This window comes from Tetrao urogallus (assembly GCF_951394365.1).
Source record: "Tetrao urogallus genome assembly, chromosome: 5".
Lineage (NCBI taxonomy): Eukaryota > Metazoa > Chordata > Aves > Galliformes > Phasianidae > Tetrao > Tetrao urogallus.
The window spans coordinates 23,120,741-23,141,745 of record NC_136818.1 but is presented as its reverse complement, the minus strand read 5'-3'; the positions used below and the strand labels follow the sequence as shown (position 1 = coordinate 23,141,745).

Sequence of the window (21,005 nt, the reverse complement as noted above, 5' to 3'; positions counted from 1 at the left end):
TGATGTGTTCCCTTGGTCAAAGCCTTCAAGGAGGACTAGTGCTAAGTACATGGCTGTTAAATGAGAAAGATGTCATGCTGGCATAATATTGTTTGATGCTTGCATTGCTCGTGTGAGTGAATTTCATCTTCGTTCTTGATGTCAAAGTCTGCTTGTAAATGTTCTGCCTGAAGTAAGGGGCTGAGTCCTTTCTCCTATATGGGCAGGCTCACATATATCTTTTTATCATGATACAGTGAATGCACAGAATAATATTCTTTCTTGAAGGCCTTTCTCTGGCTGACATCTTTAATTCGTTGAGCACTGTTTCCCCAGGTGGTAACTGTGGTCTCTCTGAGGCTAACACAGAAAATGTTTCTGGTGGAGGAGTGGGAAGATGAAATATTTTTAAAGGCTTTGAAACTGCTGAGAGTTTAAATTATTCAAATTGCACACATCTTTTGACCTTTCCTTCACATGCTGTTCTCCTCAGGTTCTACTCTCAGTCTCCCAGCACCTTATCTCTGCCCTTGTAACAGCTTGACAAGCCTGTCTGGCTGGGAAGTAACCCAGCTTGCATCCCTTGTGTCCAGGGGCAGGCTGATAATAGCATTAGGGGTTTGTGAAGGGCAAAAATGTGAGGAATGTTATAGCAGAGGGGCCAGGGGGGACAGGCTTTCATTAATGCTTACAGGCAGGGGCATCTGGGCAGTGCTGTGATTGTAGGTGTATGAGGCAAGAAGCTGGGCTAGTCTGAGGCTTGTCTTGTGTGAGCAGGGCTCTTGGGTGGTGAAGGCAGCAGTAATGTTGGAAAGTGTTTTAGAAAAACACTTCTTTCAGGTTTGGAAGCAGCTTGCTGGCATTCCTATAGGCACCACAAGCTGCTGCCCAGCACCCCGTGCAGTGCGGATTTGGCTATCGAGATAGTGGTGAGAGTTGGAGAAGTCAAGTGGAGAAGACAAAATGTGAACCGGATCCTTCTGTAGGAAAGGCATTTTGTGTCCAAGGGGGTCAGCAGGAACAAGAGAGAGAACCCTTTAAGTAGTAGAAACACAGACAAGGAAAAATATTTTCTGCAGGCTTAACTTTGCTTTGAGGAGGAGTCTGTGTGGCTGAGGATTTTGGTCCTCACATGCTGCCTGTCACCTTGCATTCAAAGTGGAGTTTTCCATCTGCAGTTTTTAATGATCTGAAAATACTCCCTTTCTGAAGGTGATACACAAGGCTTAGGTAATGTTTGGAGACTTTTTTTTTTTTTTAAAAACCTTAAGACAGTGATAGTTTAAGAAAAAAAGAAAAAGAATAGAATAAAGAGCTCTAAGTTTATAATGCAATTGCTTCAGATCTGGGGATGTTTTTTGAACATATTTCAAGTATAGAAGCTTCTCTATCAGGACCTTCCCTGTAGAGTCTGCAGCATTTCCTGGTCAGATGATATGCTTGTTCATGGCCAGCTTTCTGGCATTTCATTAAAGTGATTGAGGAGCAGCCTCTCTTTTCTGACAATTGAAAAAGCACCAAAGACCGAATGGTGACCACACCGTGGGTGTCTTAAAAGGAAAAAACTTTCTGCTGATAGCAGCACCTTCAAAGTAGGATTGGGAAGGAGTTGGTTTTGGTTGTTTTTTTGTTTTTTTTTTCCTAAGATGGTTTGACCTTTTTAGCCCACAACTCCATGCTGTAATGACAGAGGAGCCAGCCTGTAGTGGTTTAACACTGAGAAATACTGTCAGTAAACATCTGTACTGGGAGATTCAGTCCTGCTTTGTGCTTCTGATTCTGTGGCTGAAAGACACTTTTAATGTTGGAACTGGCGAAGAAACAGATGAAAAGGAGCAAAAAAGAGAAAGGGGAAAAAAAAACTGAGGTTTATTGTCTGCATGTTTGTTTTTTTAGCACTTTATTTAGCTCCAGTGGGTAGAACTTTTTGAGATCTTTTTTTGGTTCTTGTTTCCAGCCGCATCTGCCATGTGTGATGTTTGCCCAACAGATGGGAAAGCTGTCACCTCTCCAGTGCATGAGACAGAGCTGTTCCATGTTTACTCTTTAAAACTCCACTATAGAAGACATAAAAGTCTCCAAGCAGCCATTATCAGAAAAGAACTTGCAATTCAGTTTCTAATAATGCTGGAGGGAGCTTAGAAACCTTCTGCTGGAACCGGTTGTGGAAGTCTGAAAATCAGGGCTAGTTTGGAGGATGAGCAGCAATGGAGTTTCCCTGCCTTGAGCTTTAATGGTGGATGCTGAGCATATTTAAGCAAGGGTTTTTTGGGAGGAGCTGTCGGGTGCTGATGACCAGCTGAAGCTGCAGCCACTGTGGTCTCGGGAAGCATGACTTCATATGAGAATTCAGTGTGCAGGAAAGGTGAAAACAAGCTGATTAGGGGAGGCCCTGGGACCTGTTCATGACTGTCTGTAAATATACAAGACACACTGGGGTATGGAAACAGCAAAGCCTGAAATGGTCAGGTCTGGAACACCTTCCCTCCTATGCTGGTAGGCTGGAGCAGTAGTTTCGAGAACAGGTTGTCTGATCTGGGACACGTGGCACCTAAAAAGGAAAGTGACAAGTGTTTTGGCCTCTGGCAGGGCAGAGGTAATAGTTTCAATGATAGTTTCAAGTGTAGGCAGGCCTCCATCCAGGGCTGGACATGCTTTGGGACAGTAGGCCCTATCCATGCTCCTAGAGGAGCGTGAGGCTTAGGACAAGCAGAGACATAATGCACATGCCAACATTCGCTAGGGATTATAATCCTTTTGTCTTTAATTACAGTTTTCTTATTGAGTTAGTGGCCATTTTGTTTCTTCACCAATTAAGCAAGGCTCCCTGGGTGGTGGCTCCTGGTTGCAGGTGATTTTTCCCCTTCTCTGTATTGCAAAACAGCAATGATGCATGAATGGAAAGAGTCTGTCTCCTCCATCTGTGGTGCCCACAGTGCAGCTGTGGGGAAGAAGGCCTGCTGAGAGAGCTGCCTGCAGAGCTGAGCGACTGAGATGTTGAGTTGTAGGGTCTGTGTGTCCCAAATCATTTATTTCCTCAGCAGTTTCCCAGTCCTGTTTGCCTTGGCCTTTTGAAGTTTAACTTGGCGGGGGGAAGGGGAGGTATCACTGGAAGGTATCAGCAGTGCTGGAGCAGTCTCTCTGCTAGCAAGTCTATTTGCATGCTCTTGTAGAGATAAACTGGGCTGAATTATGTTGTTATAATTGAGGCAATTTGTTTCTGTAGTGTCTAGTGTAGTTTGATTTTGGAACTGAGTTCCTTACAGACAAAAAGCCACACCTGTGTTCACTGTTGGGGAGAACAACTGTCACATTTTCCTTTCTTTCTTAGGCTCTCATCCAGTGGCCAAGTATCTGGGGTCTGTAGATTATAGATACAACAACTTCTTCCAAGATGTAGCCTGGAGAGATCTGTTCAACAAACTTGAAGCACAGACCACTGGTAAGACCACGTGTCTGTGTCTAGCCTGTGCGGGATAAAGGGCTTGAATGAGTAATTTTAGCAAAGGTCAAGTAAATACCAGAGGAAGCAGAAAAATGTTTTTGTTCCTCTTTTCCCTTCCTCTACCACATTCCCTTTTCAGATGCTGACCCTTGTGTGTCCTCTACTTGGTGTTTTGCAAACAGCTGTTGGCTGCAAAACACTCGGTGCCTGAGTTCTGCTGTTTTTACCTAGCTCTCAGCTTTGTTCTTTGATGTGGAGATCTTACTACCAAGTTCTGTGCTTCCTGTGGCTCTTCAGAAACTGTCCAGCCTAAAACATTCGGAAAACTGTAAACTTTGTGAAGGCTGACTTCTTTTTGGTGCACGGGAGGACAATGCTGGCACGTCTGAAATTTGCTGGCAGGATCTTTCTCATTAAAAAAGCATTTTGTTCCTAACCAGTGTTATTACATGTGAGAGCTGCCCTAGGTCAGATCAACAAGTTCCTGCTCTGATCCGAGTCTGTTCTAGGCCAGCATAAAACCTTACTGTTCGTAATAGTATTTATTTGCACAAATATGAATGCTTACAGTTTTTCCATCTATTCCTTCAAGAACAGAAAGAAACGGGAGAGGAGGATTTGCATCTTTCATTTAGGGGCTGTTTGAAGGCTTGAGATCTGATCACTGAGGAGTGATGCTGTGGAGGCATATCCCCCACAGGAGTCTCATGAGCAGGAAAATGCTTTAGGGCTTTTGGAGCACTTGCAGGAGTGGAAAGTTGCAGTGTTCCTTTTGGAATTGCAGAGGGTGTCAGAGGCTCCCTAGGGAGCAGGATGTTCATGGAAGTCCTTCAACGGTGAGAGGGGATATCTTTACAAGAGGTTATTTAGAGCTTTTCCCAGCAGGTGGGAACTTGGCTGGACACGGCCCTGGGCAGACTGCTCTAGAGGTGAAGTTAGCCCTACCTGGAGCAGGAGGCTGGACTGGAGACCTTCATGTGCGCACAGCCATTGTTTTTTGTTGATTCTAAACTCATGGAAAAAGGAAAGGTCCAGAACAGGTTTCTTCTAATGTCTTGAAAATAGAGACAAATGTTGATATAAATTTGACTGTTGTCTGGCTTTTAGGGTCGTATCATCAGTTGCAGAGATCCAGCTCAAAAGCTGTGTAAATTCTTTGTAGATTGTATGCTGCAGCCGTTATTTACTTGCCTGCATGCAACGAGGAAAATGCAGCATCACTTTTCTTGCCATCTAGGCCTTGTAGATTCTGCATTTTCATCTGTACGGTGAAAACTGCCCAGAAACTCCGTGATGGCATGGGAAGATCTGGCCAACAATGATAGCTCTTCGCGGTTCCCTGTTCAAATAATTGTCAAACAAACAAAAACAACAAAGACAAAACTCTGGGTAAAAATGCCCATTGAGATACACAAATGTTAGGTGAAGGTAGCTTGCTTTTGCTTGATTTCACAATTGAGACGCTCTTCCTGGAGCAAAAGGATGGGGAAGGCATTTGGGAAATGCCTTCCTGTTGACTGGAATCAAGCACATTTTCACAGCTGTCCAGCACACTCACTGCTACAGAAGTAATCTTTGTGCTCTTCCTGTCCTTGCATGGCTCTTGGTCTTTCCAATGACCTCAACGTGTCTTTGAGCTCACAAGGAAATCAGGAAACTTAAATGCTGGTGTGAGCACAGCAGGTACCTGGGGCTCTGGGATGCCAAGCACTTTCTTCGGCAGATACGTGCAGTCAGGATATGTAGAAATGTCTAAAGTTGACTGAGCAGGCACACATTTTCAAAGAAAAGCTATTTTAACACGAATAACCATGATACTTTGATAACTAATGCTGTGCCTCGATGCCTGTATATGTAGTGTACCTACTTATGTTTATATTTTGGTACTCTTGGAGGATGTTTCCTTTTTCGTTTGTTTGTTTTAGATATCATTGCAGTGCTCCGGAGTGGGCTGCTCAGCTTCCTTTGGAGGATGCAGTTGATTGCAGCTAGCTGGGTACCGTCAGCTGCTTGGCTGAGCAAATGGAGGGTGGTGCTAGTGATGGTCTGAGAAGTCACTTCGTTGATTTTCTCCTCTCTGTTGCAGTTGCAGAAACGCTTGATGTTGTCTCCCGAATAACGCAGTACATAGCAGGGGCAAACTGTGCGCACCAGTTGCCCATTGCCGAAGCGATGCTGACGTACAAGCAGAAAAGGTATGTTACTGACAGAATGCTGGCTTTCCAGAATGGCCATCACAGTGGACGTGGAGTGCTTTTCTTCTCGTGTGTACTTGCAGTTTTAAAATCATTCAAAACTGCAGACATCTTGTGAGCCTGGTCTTACCCTGCTTGCAGTCATATATTGCACTTAGGTAACGGCGAGTCTGCCACAGTGTGGTTACTTCATGCAGTGATTTCTTTGGAGACCTGGGAGCTGGGGAAGTAAGGCTGTGGGCTGTGGCATTCCCTTCCAGATTTTATTTCAACTTCTTTGAAGGGATAAGCAGCCTGTCCGACGGAGGATTGGGGTCTAAAAAGATTTAGAAGTATGTACACCCTCATACAGCCGTTATCCATGAAGAAGAGTGATTTTTCACTGAAGGAGAAATGCATTATTTCTGATGCCCGGTGGAGAATAATAAATTTGAATTCATGCAAATCACAATAACTTTTCAGAGCAGGGCAAACACGTCGAGTCATTTCTCTCCATTTAGGCTGAGGAGTCTCCTGTGGGGCACGGATGGTTTTAATTAACAGCTACCCTTCCTATGTTATATCTGATAGCTATCACTGGTGCATTGTTTGCCTTAGAACAGGGAAGAATTAAAATGTGGATGGTTACATTTTTCTTCTCGTCTTGGGAATGTTCACTGCTGTTTGGAATTGCTTTTCCATTCGTCTTTTACATTACTTTGCAGACAAGATTCAGTAAAGTTTAGCTCTTTCATAATGCTTTTCTAAATGAAAATGTTCCATACGACTGTTAAAGACTATGTTCTCTTCATGTGTTCATGATCTTCTTTAATTCTGTGCTGATGAAAGTGAAGTTTGGAGAGCCACAGGGTGCTCAAAGCTCTTAGCTTTTTGTTGTGTTTGGTGTGAAGACTTACCTTAGTTACAAACACAGAGTTTAGTGCAACATTAACCCTTTCTAGTAGCTGTTTTGTTTTCTCTGCACCCTTCACTGGCTGGATTTTGCACTATTCTCCACTGCTTTGTCCATTCAATTGCAGATTCACTTTTGTGTTTAATGCGCATTTCATCATTTTGAGTGTCTGATGTGCTCAAAAAGGTCATTTTGTTGAACAAACACCTGAAATCTACTTTAGCAACACTCACTTTTAATAGTGGTGCAGTGACCTCTTTACCAAGCTGGTCTGATCTATTTAGATTTTAGAATGTGTGTACAATGCCTGACACTATGGAGAGGTTCATGTGATGCTGCAAATTCAAACCCTGCTGGAGCTTGCTTGGAAGAGAGCACTGAGACCAAGTCAGATTTGTGGCATAGCCCACAGTCTTTCAGTGTCTCTTTCCGCTTTGAAACAACTTCCACTTTCAGCTAAGCAGCACATGAGTAAACTGAAGGATGAGCCAGAGGAACAGACTGTCCCGTGGAGCAATGGGCAGTTGTCTCCTCGTGGCTTTTTTTAGAACTGCAGCTCTTAGGGAGAACGTTATGAAAAAAGAGCACTATCTAAATGAATGCATTGCTTTGTTGTAAGTATAATAACATATTTATCTCTTTCTTTGGTTGCTTTCTGAAAAGGAAAAAGAGCTTTCATTTTGATTTTACTCTAAGGTATCAATTCCTTTTAGGTTCCCTCTCCCATCTCCTGTCTCCTTTCCACCCTTGAGCTGGTCTTTTGTGCCTTGTTTAACAGTTCGTGCAAGTCTGGGATGCTCAGTATGTGCTTCAGATTATATTCTGCTCGCTGCTTTGAAACTATGGCACTTGCTGGCAGAATGCACTACTAAAAGAATGGCTCTGCCTTTGGGCCACACGTATGGGTTGCCAGGGCTGAAAGGAATGAAGGAGCTGTGGAGGAAGAAGCTTTGAGCAGTAGGTGCCTTTCTTCCCTACTTCCTAGTCAATCCTTGCTGTTTGGTTGCAGTGTCAGAGGATGTAGTGTAGCTCTAGGATTGGGACTGGGCAGACTTTCCATTTGCCACTGCTCGAACCAGAGTGCTCTAGGTGGTGCTCAGTGGCTCAGGGCATGTTTTGTGCCCCTGGTTTTGGAGTTTGAGCCACTTGAGGCTCAGCTGTGCAGTGTCTGAGTGCAGACCAATGACTTTTCTCCCCGTAATCAGAAAGTTGAGGACTAGTCGCATACTGGCAGGTATCACATGGGAATTCCCTGAACCTAAGAGGAGATAGAATGGATGCTAGTGGTGGGAGTTGTGCTCCATGAGCTGCCCACGAGAACCCCTTACTTTAAACCGTACTATTACTGGACGTGGTTTATTTTGACCTCTGTTCATGAAGTTATTGCAACTGTATCTCCCTCAAGGCTAGAGGTGAATGGCTTCTCCAAGGCCAGCTTTCAAGGCAATGCTCAGTGTATAGGCGACAGCACTACCTACAAATTCACTGCAAGACAAATTTCCTAGTATCCTAGCATTTGCTCTGTTAAACAAGCCCAAGATCCAAGGAAAGCTAAGCCAGCTAGCCAGTCCTTAGGACGTAGCTGTATGTGATGAGCTGCTTTATAACTTTATTGCCAGCTGTCCCTATTTGACTGACCTCCGCTGTCCTTCCCATCTCCTTGTTCTGTTTGTCATGCTGAGAAGTTGGCGCATGTACTGCCTGTGGTGGACTGCAAATGGTGCAAAAGCTTTGTCCTATTCTTTTGGAGCATCTGCTGACCTGACTTGGAGAGGGCTGGGAATAGGGAAGGTACTAAGGAAGAAAATCCTTGCCATTTCAACACAGCTGTGTTACAGTGTGTGACTGGTATTTTCTCTGCACGTTGGGAGAACTAAAGGGTAGTGGATTGTCAAGAAACATTGCAGCTCAGGACACATTTGGGAGCTGAGACCCTGCTGGCAGAGGTGGGCCTCCCACTAGGAGGGGTGCATCATCAATGTTGTTATCTCTCTGCATTGCTTTTTGAAAGAAACCCCACAGTGTTAGAGATCTGTCAGCAGCCACTCACTCCCAGCACACTTGGATTGCTGATCAGTTTGGCACACCTGGGCTGGTGTCAGCCACTGCAATTCAGCATCCAGCACAGCTCGTGACACGTGGCTTCTGGATAGCCCTTGCATGAACTTGGGAAGCAGCCTGGCTATTGGAAATGGAGTGTTGCTCGCTGGTAGGGAGAGGGCTGAGTCATTCACTCACTCTTAGCTCGTGTTTTAAGAGAACTTCCACAGCTCTTGCTCTTTGTTGTGCAAGAAAGTGCCCTGTGTTAAAGAGTGAGCCTGTGTGGCTCCTGGGCAATAGGAAGCAGAGATAGTGCTATTTTCTGCCTGTTGCACTTCTCTGGTCAGGCACAGAGTCCAGATCCTTTCTCTGAGTGCTGCTTCTAAACTGCACCCTGCAGCAGCTGCTGAGTGTGAACACAGCTTGTGAAGATGGACCTGATCCCACCTAGCTGGTTGCTGCCTGAACCTCCTCACGCAGTAGAAATCTTTACCTGCACCCCTTGCCTGATGGAGCGATGTGGAAGAGGAAGGAATCAAGGCTCAAGGAACACAATGGAAATTCTGCTACATACGGCCAGTCTGCTGTGGGAGCACTGTAGGAGAGTTTTATGGGGAAGCAGAGAGGTCACTGATGCAGTGTCATTGGAACCTGGAGTCCTTTTGTCCCTTTGCTTCAATTCGGCTCTGGAGACTTGGTGGAACTTGTAAGCAAAATCTTAAGGAAAGCCTAGCAACTGGCATAACTGTTCTTAGTGATTATTCAGTTCCTCTTACTGTGATACTAGCGTGCTTTGAGGTGTATTTTGTCCTTTGTCCTAGAAGCGAGAGAGATTATTTCTTCCTTCTGTCAGGGGGCTGACTCCTGGTGATATACCTTCTCATTTCTAAGAGCCTTAAAGCATCTAAATCTGCCTGTGTATCTTTGTTCAATCTGAATTAATTTATTTTGGTGGAGAGAGAACACGCTAATCTGTTCCTGCGTAGGAACAATTGATTGCAGGTGGAAGGATTATACCCAATCAAAACCAGTAATTTGACAACCACCCATTACAGGTAAAGAAGATTTTCTTTCTAGCCTCTCTGCATGGGTTTAGGATTTATTATTCCTAAGAAATATAGATGAAGTATCCAAAACCACAGTTCAAAATATCACAAACCAGGGTCAGGTCTGGCTTTGCATTAAAGGTGGGTTATGCATGCATGTGGTAGGAGGAATAGAAGAGATACTGGCTAAGGTGAGAGGATTCGGGATGAATGTTTTGAGATCCCAAAGGACAAGAAAGAGGAAAGAGTGAAAAAGAGAAAATGAGGAAGGAGCACAGTCATCTTAGCTCTCCTTTGGTCTACATGAGGAGCAGCTGCTCTGGTAAGCTGCATTTTCAGAGGTGTATGTACAAGATTGTACAAGAGTTGCCCAGAGGGTACGACAGGAGTAGCCCTGCTGAAACCCAGCCAGATTGCTTGGGACTGCCTGTGTGTCACTGTGAAGCGGTGGCTGAAGCAAATGATTTATTGCAGAGTAGCTCCTCTTCTCTCTTTGGTGAGATGGAGCTCCTTGGGGAAACGTGAACAAGTTATCTGCTGGAGTTGGGTAAGGTTTGCTTCTGAAGAGCTTGGAGCAAAGCCACGCAGTAGCTGTGAGATGATTGAGCTATGACTGCGCTTCCTTCGTGTGATGAGCAGGACTTGGTGCTGCCTCATCTGCAGGCTGTGGAGCTGAAGGAAGGGTGAGAAGGCTGAGCTTCTCTCAGCATCAATATGGGTTTCTCCTTTCCCTTGACAAAAGTGGAGCTGGAAGTCTTGTGCTCTGAAGAGATAATTTTGCTGGGGACTTGCATCCGTGGTTGGACACCAACCCACCATCAGGAGCTCAGACGTTTTTTTGATATGCTTTAGGGAAAGAGTGAAGATGCAATGCTTGGGATCAAGAGCAGGGAGGGAGCAAAGCCCCTCAATAACAGCAACGTTGTGGATAAAGGCGGTGCAGGATTTTGTACTGAATGTTGCACTGCTCTGAGCACTGAGGGATGTGCAAAAAGAGAAACATGAAGAATCTTGGTGTTTGCCTTCCTACCTGTTTCCCAGCCTTGGCCACTGAGAAGCATTGTGTGCAGTCACTTTCTCGGCTGGACTTCACCTCCTCTGTACGTATGGGTGTGCTCTGCAGCACCCGTGCCTCTGTGTGCAGCACAAGAGGGGAGCAGTGGCTCTGTGGGCCCTTCCAACCCACTTGGATCCTCCCCAAGTCTTTGTGGATTCTCTCTGGCCCCTGTTAGATCTGACTGTGGCCTGCCTTGCCAGCCTGTTGTCTTTACCCTCTGGTCTCTGGAGCCTGGGTGGGAGCAGAGCAGGAAGGAACATACGTAGTATTGTCTTCGGGCATCTCTGGGCCATTGTGTGCATTCTGTTGGGTCTGGTTTAGCTGTTTGCCATTCTCAAGCTGGTGTCCTGATCTCCCCAGTGCGCTCCGTTTCTTGTGCAAACTCCCGATGGCGGGGAACGTGCATCCGTGTGAGTGTGTGCGCGTGCATCCTGCAGTGCTGTGCCAATAACCACGTGTCACGGCTTGTAACCCCGTGGCAGGCTAACTGCTTTAGAGATGCTGGGATGTGCAAGGTATGGCACATGGCTCCAAAGGTGGGACGTGTGACGGCCATCCGTGCGGAGCGCTTCAGGTCCCAGTAAGTAACGCACAGTTGTTGGTGTTGTTGTGGCGCAGATCCATCTCCTTGCAGCAGGAGGCCGTGTGTCTGTACTGCCATAAAGCATGTTTCTCTGTGAAGCGGGAGGGAGGAGGAGACCTTCCCCTCGGAGATGGGCTGTAAGCTGTGTGCTCCTCCCTGCCCGTGCAGATCTGAGCGTGCTGGCAAGGGGCCCTGAGAGGAGACACTGGACTGGCGCTTGCATACTGTCCATCCCTGCTGCATGCTTGAATGCAACATATGAAGTGAGTATTGTGCCCAGCGTGGAAGCAAGCTATTAACAACTCCTTTCTCTTTGCCTTTAGCCCTGACGAGGAATCTTCGCAGAAGTTCATTCCCTTCGTTGGGGTGAGTGTATTTTAGTTAATGTCTCATGCCACAGGGTTAGAATACTTCCCTGGTCCCTGGGGTACAGCAGGAGCACTGTGTGCTCTAAGACGGAGGGTTAGCATGAGCATCTGATGGTGGGATGCAACCGCCTTGTGTGTAAGCATGCCTCTAAGACCTCTCAGAACATTGCTGGTGCTTCAATTCCCAAGCAGCCAGTTCCAGGCTTGCATGCCCACCAGCACATAGCAAGCACCATAGCCTAGCTGTTACATACTTCAGTACAGAGAAGAAAGCGTGCTGCCAAAATGCTCTGCCTTGTGGCCTGTCTTTGTTTCAGACCAAAGCACCTGTTTGGCACAGAGTTACTGCTGGGCCATGTCAGGGGAGCGGGGTGTGTTCCTGGAAACCTAATCTCAGTTTCCTATGCTGAGTATTACCCTGCATGATCAGTGTGGCCAAATGTAGTATTCCATTATCAGTTCTACGTATGCTTATCATGAATGGTCTCTAGCCCTCTAAATACTCCATCCGCTCCTGGGAAAAAGAGAGTACATCCCACTGGGCAGATCACATATCCCACTGTTAGGTTTGCCTAAGGCAGTAGCTGTTTAATGTAGTTTATCATATGAATATGTAGTTGGGATGGTAGTCCCTGACTTGTCCTTCTTGCCTTTACCTTTAAAGTGCATTCTTTCTGGGCAGGGTGTGTTTGTGCTCCTGTTGGTGTGTTTTGTGCACCATGTGCTTTGCCTCCAATAGATTCCCTCCCCTTCTCTGATGCTCTTCAATTCCTTAAGTTTTAGGTATTGAGTCATTGTCCTGTGGCCCAAAGGGTAACCCTTGACTGTTCTTCAGCTACCATGTTCTCTTCCACAGCTCTTGCCTCTGCCCTGTAGCTCATTTTTCTTGCTTGCTGGTTGCCTTGTTCTACTTACTCTGTGTTAAGCTGACTGCTGTGTGTTCCTGTTTGTATCCCCATCAATGCGTCAGAGCTAATCTGAAATCCCAAGGAGTTTAAAGAGTTGATCCACTCCTGCACTCAGGCTGACCTTGCTTTCACTCTGTCTCATTGCAGTGCAGATCTCTCCACAGTGCTCCTGTGATGGTGACAATAGACTTTTATTTGTAGACGGAAAGATACCTTTTGCTAAAGTAGAGGCACATCTTCTCAATTTGCTTCCTGCTGATGAGTTTTGCTGTGGTACTGTGTGTGTCCTGTGGTTGCTGGGCAAGAACTGCTGTCATGAAACAGCTGTTTCCCTGCCCCACTAACAGGAAAGGCTCAGAAGTGCTGGAAGGCTCCTGGGCCCGTCTTACTGAGCAGTTAGGCTCTGCAGAGCTTTTCATAGGGATTGATTTAGTTCAATACTGCCATATGCAAGCAAATGGGATCCAGAGGGTTTGTCTGGTTGCTCCTTAAATGAATATTATCCTTACATTAGCAACACTTTTCCAGTCTGGATTTGACTGTGTAGAAGAGAAAGAGAGAAGTGTCTGTGTGTAATGCTGCCAATTTCCCCCAAATTTGCCTTGAAAATACCGCTTGACTTTCCACATTGACTGGTGGAGAGGGTCAGGTCAGTGCTGCTTATTTCTGCCTCTGATATACTCCTGACATTGGGGCTGTTGGCCAAAAAGGGAGGGAGCTGGAAATGTTGGTGTTTGGGACTCCTAATGTTGCTTGGACTCTGGCTTCTGGACTGCAAAAACTGAAGACCTGCAGCTGTTTTGGCTGTGCTGCATAGCTGGGCTCTGAGAGATGAGACGAGGGCCTTGTGAAGGGCCGACTGCACGCACAGGCCGTGGTTGTGACACTGCATTGTCCTGCACTGTGCCAACAGCCAGGTGCTGGGAGAGTTAACAGGACGCACATCCTTCCTGCAGGGAAAGGAGGCTGGCTGCATCATTGCTGGATGGAGGCTTTGGTGGAAGGGCAGGAGTCCCACGCCCCTTCCTGAATGAAGGGAAGGCATTTAGCCTCGTCTTCCTCCCATGTGTCTGACCTCGAGCAGCATCAGTCAGCCAACAGAAAGGAAAAGGCCAAAAGAGATTTCCTTTCTGGCTTGAAGATCAAGGTGGTTGCAGGCAGTTTTCTGTATTCCTTGTTCTTTCCCTAACTCTAGTGCCTCGTCTCCTCTCGTTCCCAGTTCCTTAGAGTCTGTGAAACATCCTCTTGGCATTTAACGCATGCAGCACAAGTGGCTGTTGACTTCAGAGCTTGATTTGTTTCTCTTCAAACAAAGGTTGGCCAGATTGAGCTGCAGGGCCCACTGAGAGTCCTACTTCCATCTCCCAAGCCACTCTGCTGCACACACTGCTGCATTCCAAGTGACTTTTCCGAGGCTGGGGTTAACAATCTACCAAAGAGCCTCCAAGCTCTCTAAGTCTGGTGCTGAGTGTACAGCCAGCTCCCACCACTTCAAGAGCTGTGCAAAGTGTTTTGCTTCAGTGATTAAGTCCTGTTTGTTGTCTCTGTAGCAAAGAAATCTGCTCCCTAAAGATGTGCTCTACACAAACTTAATCATGTTCTGTTTTCAAGCAAAATAGGCTGTGACATTTTCTCACTCTAAAATGTTCTACTGACTTGAGGATACTCAGTGTACTGACTGGTGGTTGTTCGTATCAGTGTGCATTTGTGGCCGTATTACAGTGTGATTGGAATTGTTCTGAGCTGTACATGTGATGGTTTATCTGTGCATACAGGCTATGCTAGGAGCTTTATTTTATTTGCCAGATACCTCTCTTGTTTGGAGATTAGAAAACTGTGATCGGAATCTGTACTTTGCTGCTTTTGTGGTTTCCTAACACAACCCAATTCTGGTGCTGCCTGGAAGCAGCTGCACTTGTGTGGTGGAAGCAATCCCAGCATCAGAGCAGTGCTAAAAAGATGCTTGTATTCATTTGTCCTCTCTGTCCTATTCCCACAGGAGGCATGGGCAAGCCTTATAGTCTTATAGGCTAGTGGGAGCTGTGCAAGTCTGTAACAGCTCTGTAGGGTCGGTGCTTTCTTTTAGGTAAAGTAGGAGAAGGGATATGAGCTGCTTCTACTCATCTGGATGTGGATGGGACCTGCTGGGCCTTGCAAAACTACACTTTTACCATGCTTTTACACTGCTTTGACTGTAGGGACAGTGCCACAGGTAGCTTTAGGGTTGGACTGACTTTGGGAGGTGAAGAGTTCCCAAAATTCATAGGACTCCTGTTTCAGAGTTGTCCTGTTTGCTCTTTCCTTTCTAGGTGGTGAAAGTTGGAATAGTGGAACAATCTTCTGCGACGTCAGGTAACAAGCATCTCATATCTGTTTCTGGTGTCACACAGATTGCGGGATGCTGATTTCACAGGCTGGAAAGACCTGTTTGTTGCTCGTGTCTTCAGGTTTTTCTAAGATGAAATTGCTTGTGTTAGCTCTCAGTTCTGTTGCGCTTAACTCGAAGAATTTCCTTTGTATTTCAAGAAGCCCTTTTTCTTGGTACTTTTCAGAGAGCTTCAGGCTAGTTGAAATTCCCACACCCTTGTCCAGGGAACTTCCACTCAGATATGGGCTAACACCCATTTTTTGTATGTGTATGCAATATGGATTCACCACTATGGTTACTTGAGATTTCCTACTCCCAACTTGAGAGGCAGCTCCATTCCCTAATGAATTCAATCTCAAACAAGAGCCCAACACTGGGAACTCCAAGACAGGCAGCAGTTTGCCAGTCCAACAACAAATTTTGGGCCATGTTTTAATGTGGGAGTGTAAAGCTTGTTTACACGTGTTTACACCTATTGACATGGTGTAGTGACATTTTTCAGTGTGAACTTTTTTTCCTCCTTCACATACTACTAATCAGAAAGTCTTTTTCCTAATCAAAAATCAGCTGGGAATCTCAGAACAAAAGCTGGGAGAGAAGATGCCAATGGGGAGCCCAGAGCATTGTGAATGTCTCTGCCTCTTACCCAGACAAAGGCAGTCCCATGCTGTAGGTGTGGAGCAGTCACAATTGGTGGGCTAGCTGATCTCTGGGTTGCATCTGAACAAAGCCAATATGGAGATGTGCACAGCATGAGCGTGGGTAAAGATACTGAGCTATCCCAGTGTGCACGTGCTAGACTGTGAGACAAACCCAGACAAACAGCTTGGCTTTCTCTCCGCAAGGTGACTCTGATGATGCAGCTCCCTCAAGCTCCAGTGTCCTTTCTTCTACCCCACCTTCTGTATCTCCTGCTGTGAAAGAAGCCTCCCCCACACCACCTTCCTCACCGTCTGTCACAGGCAGCTTCTCATCCTCAAGGTAAAGCATGTTTTGTCTCATACACCCCCCTTGTCTGTGTTATGACATATCCAGGAAGGAGGAAAGCTCCAAAAGGAAAACCTGTAGCTCTGCCTTCTTTCTTCTCAGCAAACATTTGAATATGTCACCTCTCTCTTGCGCCTCTCTTGCCTCTGGTCCTTGCTGGCCCCAGGGTAGCTGAGGAAGGTAGAGGGGATCTTACACCTGATAGAAACATTTTTCAAGGACAGGCATGTTCAATGAGAAGGGGCGGCTTTTGTTTCTGATGGCCTGGTAGAAACCGTGATTGTTGGCAACCTGTTTGGGAAGGTTTGTGTTCTCTGTCTTCTGGAAATTTCCCTTTGAGACTGAATTCTGCTGGGGAGTTATGTAGCCAAATAAAATACTGACCCTAATCCCCAGATACCTGTTCTGTAGCTGGCTTAATCCCTCACAGTTGTTACAAAACGTTTATAAGGACCAAGAAACTGTAAAGTCAGAGTGACTCACTGGAAATAGCAGGCTTTGTCTCTGTGACATGGGATAGTTGTAAGGTGGTAAAATGTAAATGCAGACTGCCTGAGAGCATATCTGAATAGCAAGGAGACAGCATCTGTAGCAGTGTGAAGTTCTGCTTTAGTTGAAATGTGTGGACTTAAAGGGAGGAAACCAGCAGAAGATTGCCAGTAAAGAATTACCCTGGTGAGGACTCATTCTGTTGAACCACAAAATGTTGGTGTAGCTATCTTGCTCTTGCTGTGCAGTTCTGGTATCCACCTCCAGAAGCACATGATGAAGTTGCAGTTTCAGAGGAGCACAGGTAACATGATCAGGGGGACAGAACAGCATCTTATAAGGACAGGCCAGAAATGCTTGGATCCTGCAGTTTTGGGGAAGAGGAGGCAGAGGTAAGATGCTCACATTTTCCAGAATTTAGTTAAACTGTATTTTGCCATACCTGTTGGTACAAGACCTTGGCACACATAAAATTAACAAGAGGTCGGTTGTAAAGGAGAAAGGAAGGGGTTTCTGCATGCTACAGGAAGGTGTGTAGGGACCACATTTGCCTCTGCTACTTTTGTAGCAGCGGGATCAGCAGTTCAATGAGGGGTTAGGCAAATTCATGGATAGCAGATCTGTTAATTGATAGCAGAGGATGATGCAGGGATGTCCCCTCTGACATCCTTAGCCCTGTGATCATCAGACTGAGGAAGTCAGAGAGTGCCCTGCAGTTAGAGGCTGTTCTCTGTAAACAGCGTCTCCTACTGTCCCTTTCCCACTTATCCCTGAGAGCCCCTTGGGGCCCTTTCAAGCCAATTTTAGGAATCAGAAGCTGAAGTCTCCTTTTAGCAAACGGAACTGGAAATGTGGAAGTCCTGGATTAAGCACATGCCCAGTGAGTGGAAAGTGTCAGTGGGTTCAGCCTGCCCTAGGAGCTCACTTACCAAATCCCTGCTGTTGGCTCCTGGGAGAGCCCTCACTGCCTAGAGAGTCCCAGCCACAGCTGCTTGCTGCTGCTGGGACTGTGCAGGCTCTGGAGGGCAGAGCTGACATCTCTTCTGGGAGATTCGCATGGGCTTTTCAAACGGGGAAGTGGTTTGGGAACTGTACCCCCAGGAGTGCAGGCTGTTAAGAGGAAGTTTAGGTTCAACATTATTTCATCTCCACTGATCTGGATGTGACTGCACAGGAGATGGAGGATGATCCAAACTTGGAAGATTGAGCCACTTGTTTAGCCAAGGTCGTGTCTGGGACCGGCTTTACAACTGAGATGAGAAATGTGCTGTGAAAAGTCCTTGAAACAATCTCAGTTCTGAAGCTGTATTCAGAAACCAAACCGTGGTTTTGGTGGACCTGGATGAACTTTGTTGCTGTCTGGCTTCAGCTGAATAACTGATAAAGGAAATGATTTCCAGAGAAGACTAGTGGTGGTCTATCCTTATTTTACATGAGAGTTTCTGATTATGCAAGTGATGTTGAGGAATGCTTATTTTATTCAAGAGCATCAATTAATCTCTTTTTAAACAATTACCATTTCTTAAATGAAACCCTGCTAAATATAATTAGTCAGCAGATTGATAGGTCAGTTTTTGTTCAGTACTTGCATGTTAATCAACTACGTGTAGGAAGAAGTACAGGGGTTGGGTAGTGTGAGGAAGGGGCAGACAGAGAGGGTGGTGGAATTTCCCAGGTTGCTCATCTTCCCTTTTCAGGCTTTAGAAAGGCTGACAGTGTGTTTTGGTGGCACATCTGCTGCCACATGATGCGCGGGAGTTTTCAATAGCACATCATGTCCTGAAATCTGCCATTGTTTAGCAAACATCACAGGGCTTGTGAAGCATTTACCCAGCACAGGAATTTCCCAGCCAGCAGCAGGGCTATGGAGCGGATTGCTCCGTGCCCTAACAGGGACCTGGAAAGGGCAGGAGTGCTGTGTGACCTGGTGGAGCATTTGAACAAGAAGGAAGGAAGCTGGTGACAGAAAGAGATCAGGGACATAGGTGTTGGAAGTAATTCAGACAGAGATGGTTTTGGCAATGCTGTGCATGGCCAGGCCATTCGCTCATCAGTGCTTGGGAGACAGTAGCCAGTAAGTGCTTACAGCTTCTCATCCTTTCTTGAAGACTGGAAGCCACCCTGGGCCGCCTCAGGGGTCAGGTTTGCTAGCTGGGTCACTGCACTCCATGTTGGGAAGTGGTTTGTCTGATCTCTTCCCCACTGCTTAACTCCATGGCTCTGTAGAAGGTCAGCTCATTCCAGCTTGTTGCAGTGCTGAGCTGCTGCCACCCTGTAATGTGACCTGGGCTGCATCACTCATTGATGGCTTCTGCTGTGTTTGTGACTCATGGATCTCACCAAGAAGTGTTGCTGCCTGATTTCACAAAGAGCCAAGCATTTCTCCCCGGCTCTGTTTTTCAGTGGCTGCTGCTCTTGACCAGACAGTGAGAGAACTCTGCTGAGCATCGTGCGGAAATGAGCTGCTTCTCTTGTTTTCTAGCCAGGGCCTTGGTGCTGAGCTGATGGGCCTGCAGGTGGATTACTGGATTGCAGCTCCACCCATGGACAGAAAGAGAGACCCGGAGAAGAAGGACCCTTCCACTACCAAAAACACACTGAAATGCACTTTCCGGTCCCTCCAGGTCAGCAGGTTACCTGCCAGCGGGGAGATCGCCACCACTCCAACCATGTCCATGACTGTCGTGACAAAGGAGAAGAACAAGAAAGGTAAGGTAAACGTGCTGACTTGTTGCCAAAGGCCAAGAACGCAGTGCTGCTCTCCTTGTTCTGCAGCCTTGGGGCTGATTTGTCAGTCCTGCGTTACAGTCAGTCCCCCAGATCCTAGTCTGTCTGTGGGTAAGAAGTGGCTTAATGAGGTGCTAGTTTGAAAGGATGGTGGTTCTTTGTGCTGTAAGGAGTTGTGTCCATGCTCACGGCTAAGATGGCAGAGCTCAAAGGAACAACAGTGGGGACAGAGAAAGGTCTGTTGTGGGTGACTGTGTTAGAAGGCCTGGAGATGCACAGGGACAGTGTCCACAGCAGTGTTCCTTGTTGCTTGTGTGGGATGCTGGGTGAGGTAGGAGGGAGCTCATGCCCCTGACCACCAGGCTGAGATGCTTGGACCTGAAGTTTTTGTGTGCATAGATGGCAGTGCAGAGTGCTGGCATGGTCCTGCTAAACGGTCCTGCCAAACTCCTACCAAACAACTAAGAAATGAATTCAATTGTTATTTTGAGACATGAACATTTAAATAATAATAAAAAAGCAACACAACATCACTAGTGAGTCTTGGTGCATCTCTTGTGAGCAGCAGAGATTCACTTTCTTTGCTCGTTTGATTTTCTTCCAGTGATGTTTTTACCCAAGAAAACAAAAGACAAGGAAGTTGAGTCAAAGAGCCAGTGCATTGAAGGAATCAGCAGGTTGATTTGCACAGCGAAGCATCAGCAGAACATGCTGCGGGGTATGTACAGCTTGCATCCCTTTGGCTCTGGGGTGAGCCTCAGCTGCCAGCCGTTTTCCTGCAGGCAAAGAGCTGCCCTCGTGGCTGCCCTGTGCCCTGGAGCTGGTGCAATGGGGTCTTCAATGGGGAAGGGCTCACATCTGCAGGCAAACTTAGCAGTGTCTGTCAGGGGAGCTGTGTCTCCAGTTTCAAAAATATCCTTGTTGCCTGTTCAGTTAATAATTCCCAGTACTGTTAACAGAAATTTTCTCAGGTCACCCTCCTTCATTCTGGCCCAGTCCATGTGAGACTGCCGAGTGAGGGGTGGTTGCAGAACAACATCACCTCTGCAGGAAAGGCAGAGACCCCCTGGTGAGAAGCGTGATGTGTCTGTCTCCGTAAGAGCATGTTTGCTCAAAAAAGAAAGCGGAGAGCGTTTGGGAAACTGGAGGGATCAGATCAGGTGAAGCTGAAATCAGCAGTCTGGGAAGCTCCAGTGCTGCTGGAGCGGCAGTCTGAGCCGCTCTTCCTATCACTGGTCTGTGCTTCAGCCACGTGTAGCAACAGTGGTGGGTTGGCCCAGCAGTGCAGCTCACACCCTGAGCGCAGAATGTAGCCAGGCCTCCCTCTGCTGACTGCAAGGAGCTTTCTAGCAAAGCTGTTTCTGGCTGACCACTTACACTTGCTGTTTTCTAACTCACCTGTTTTATTTCTAACCTTCCCCTGTAGTCCTGATTGACGGAGTGGAGTGGAACGACGTCAAGTTCTTTCAACTGGCAGCACAGTGGTCCTCTCATGTCAAGCACTTTCCCATCTGCATATTTGGGCACTCCAAATCTAACTTCTAGCCACGCTCGGAGGGACCTCTGTCCATCCCAGGGACTGCACACCAGGAGCCAGGAACTGTGTGCCAACTCGACTCGCATCACTCTGCCCTCTCCTGCAGAATTAATTACAGATGTGCTTGGATTACTTTTGAATTACTTTTTTTCTATTAACTCTTAAGTTTACTACAAGGGAAGGAAACCCCTTTAAACAAAGGCAAAAAACAACAACAACAGTCTTAAATATAGATGTGCTGTCAACAAAGCTGTGGGGGAGTTGGCAGGAGCAGGCAACCTGCCCAAACACCTCCCACTTCGGAGCAGATAGCTGAATAACTGCACTGCTTATTAACCTGAGACCTCATTGGTGTGTGTGGGCTGGGGGGCCGTGCATTTTGCA

The 21,005-nt window shown here is 46.6% G+C and overlaps 1 protein-coding gene across 1 annotated transcript in view; it reads left to right on the top strand.

Moving 5' to 3' along the window:
* The window catches only part of PACS2 (phosphofurin acidic cluster sorting protein 2), a gene marked incomplete at both ends in the record, with an annotated part of 63,342 nt that extends 42,713 nt beyond the window's left edge, over nucleotides 1-20,629 (top strand). Inside the window, 8 exons of the mRNA XM_079535985.1 lie at nucleotides 3,311-3,421; nucleotides 5,511-5,619; nucleotides 11,561-11,603; nucleotides 14,823-14,865; nucleotides 15,727-15,862; nucleotides 18,840-19,066; nucleotides 19,689-19,802; nucleotides 20,511-20,629. Coding sequence (XP_079392111.1) covers nucleotides 3,311-3,421; nucleotides 5,511-5,619; nucleotides 11,561-11,603; nucleotides 14,823-14,865; nucleotides 15,727-15,862; nucleotides 18,840-19,066; nucleotides 19,689-19,802; nucleotides 20,511-20,629 — 902 coding nt within the window. The remainder of the gene's footprint in view (nucleotides 1-3,310; nucleotides 3,422-5,510; nucleotides 5,620-11,560; nucleotides 11,604-14,822; nucleotides 14,866-15,726; nucleotides 15,863-18,839; nucleotides 19,067-19,688; nucleotides 19,803-20,510) is intronic.
* Nucleotides 20,630-21,005: the final 376 nt, after the last annotated feature.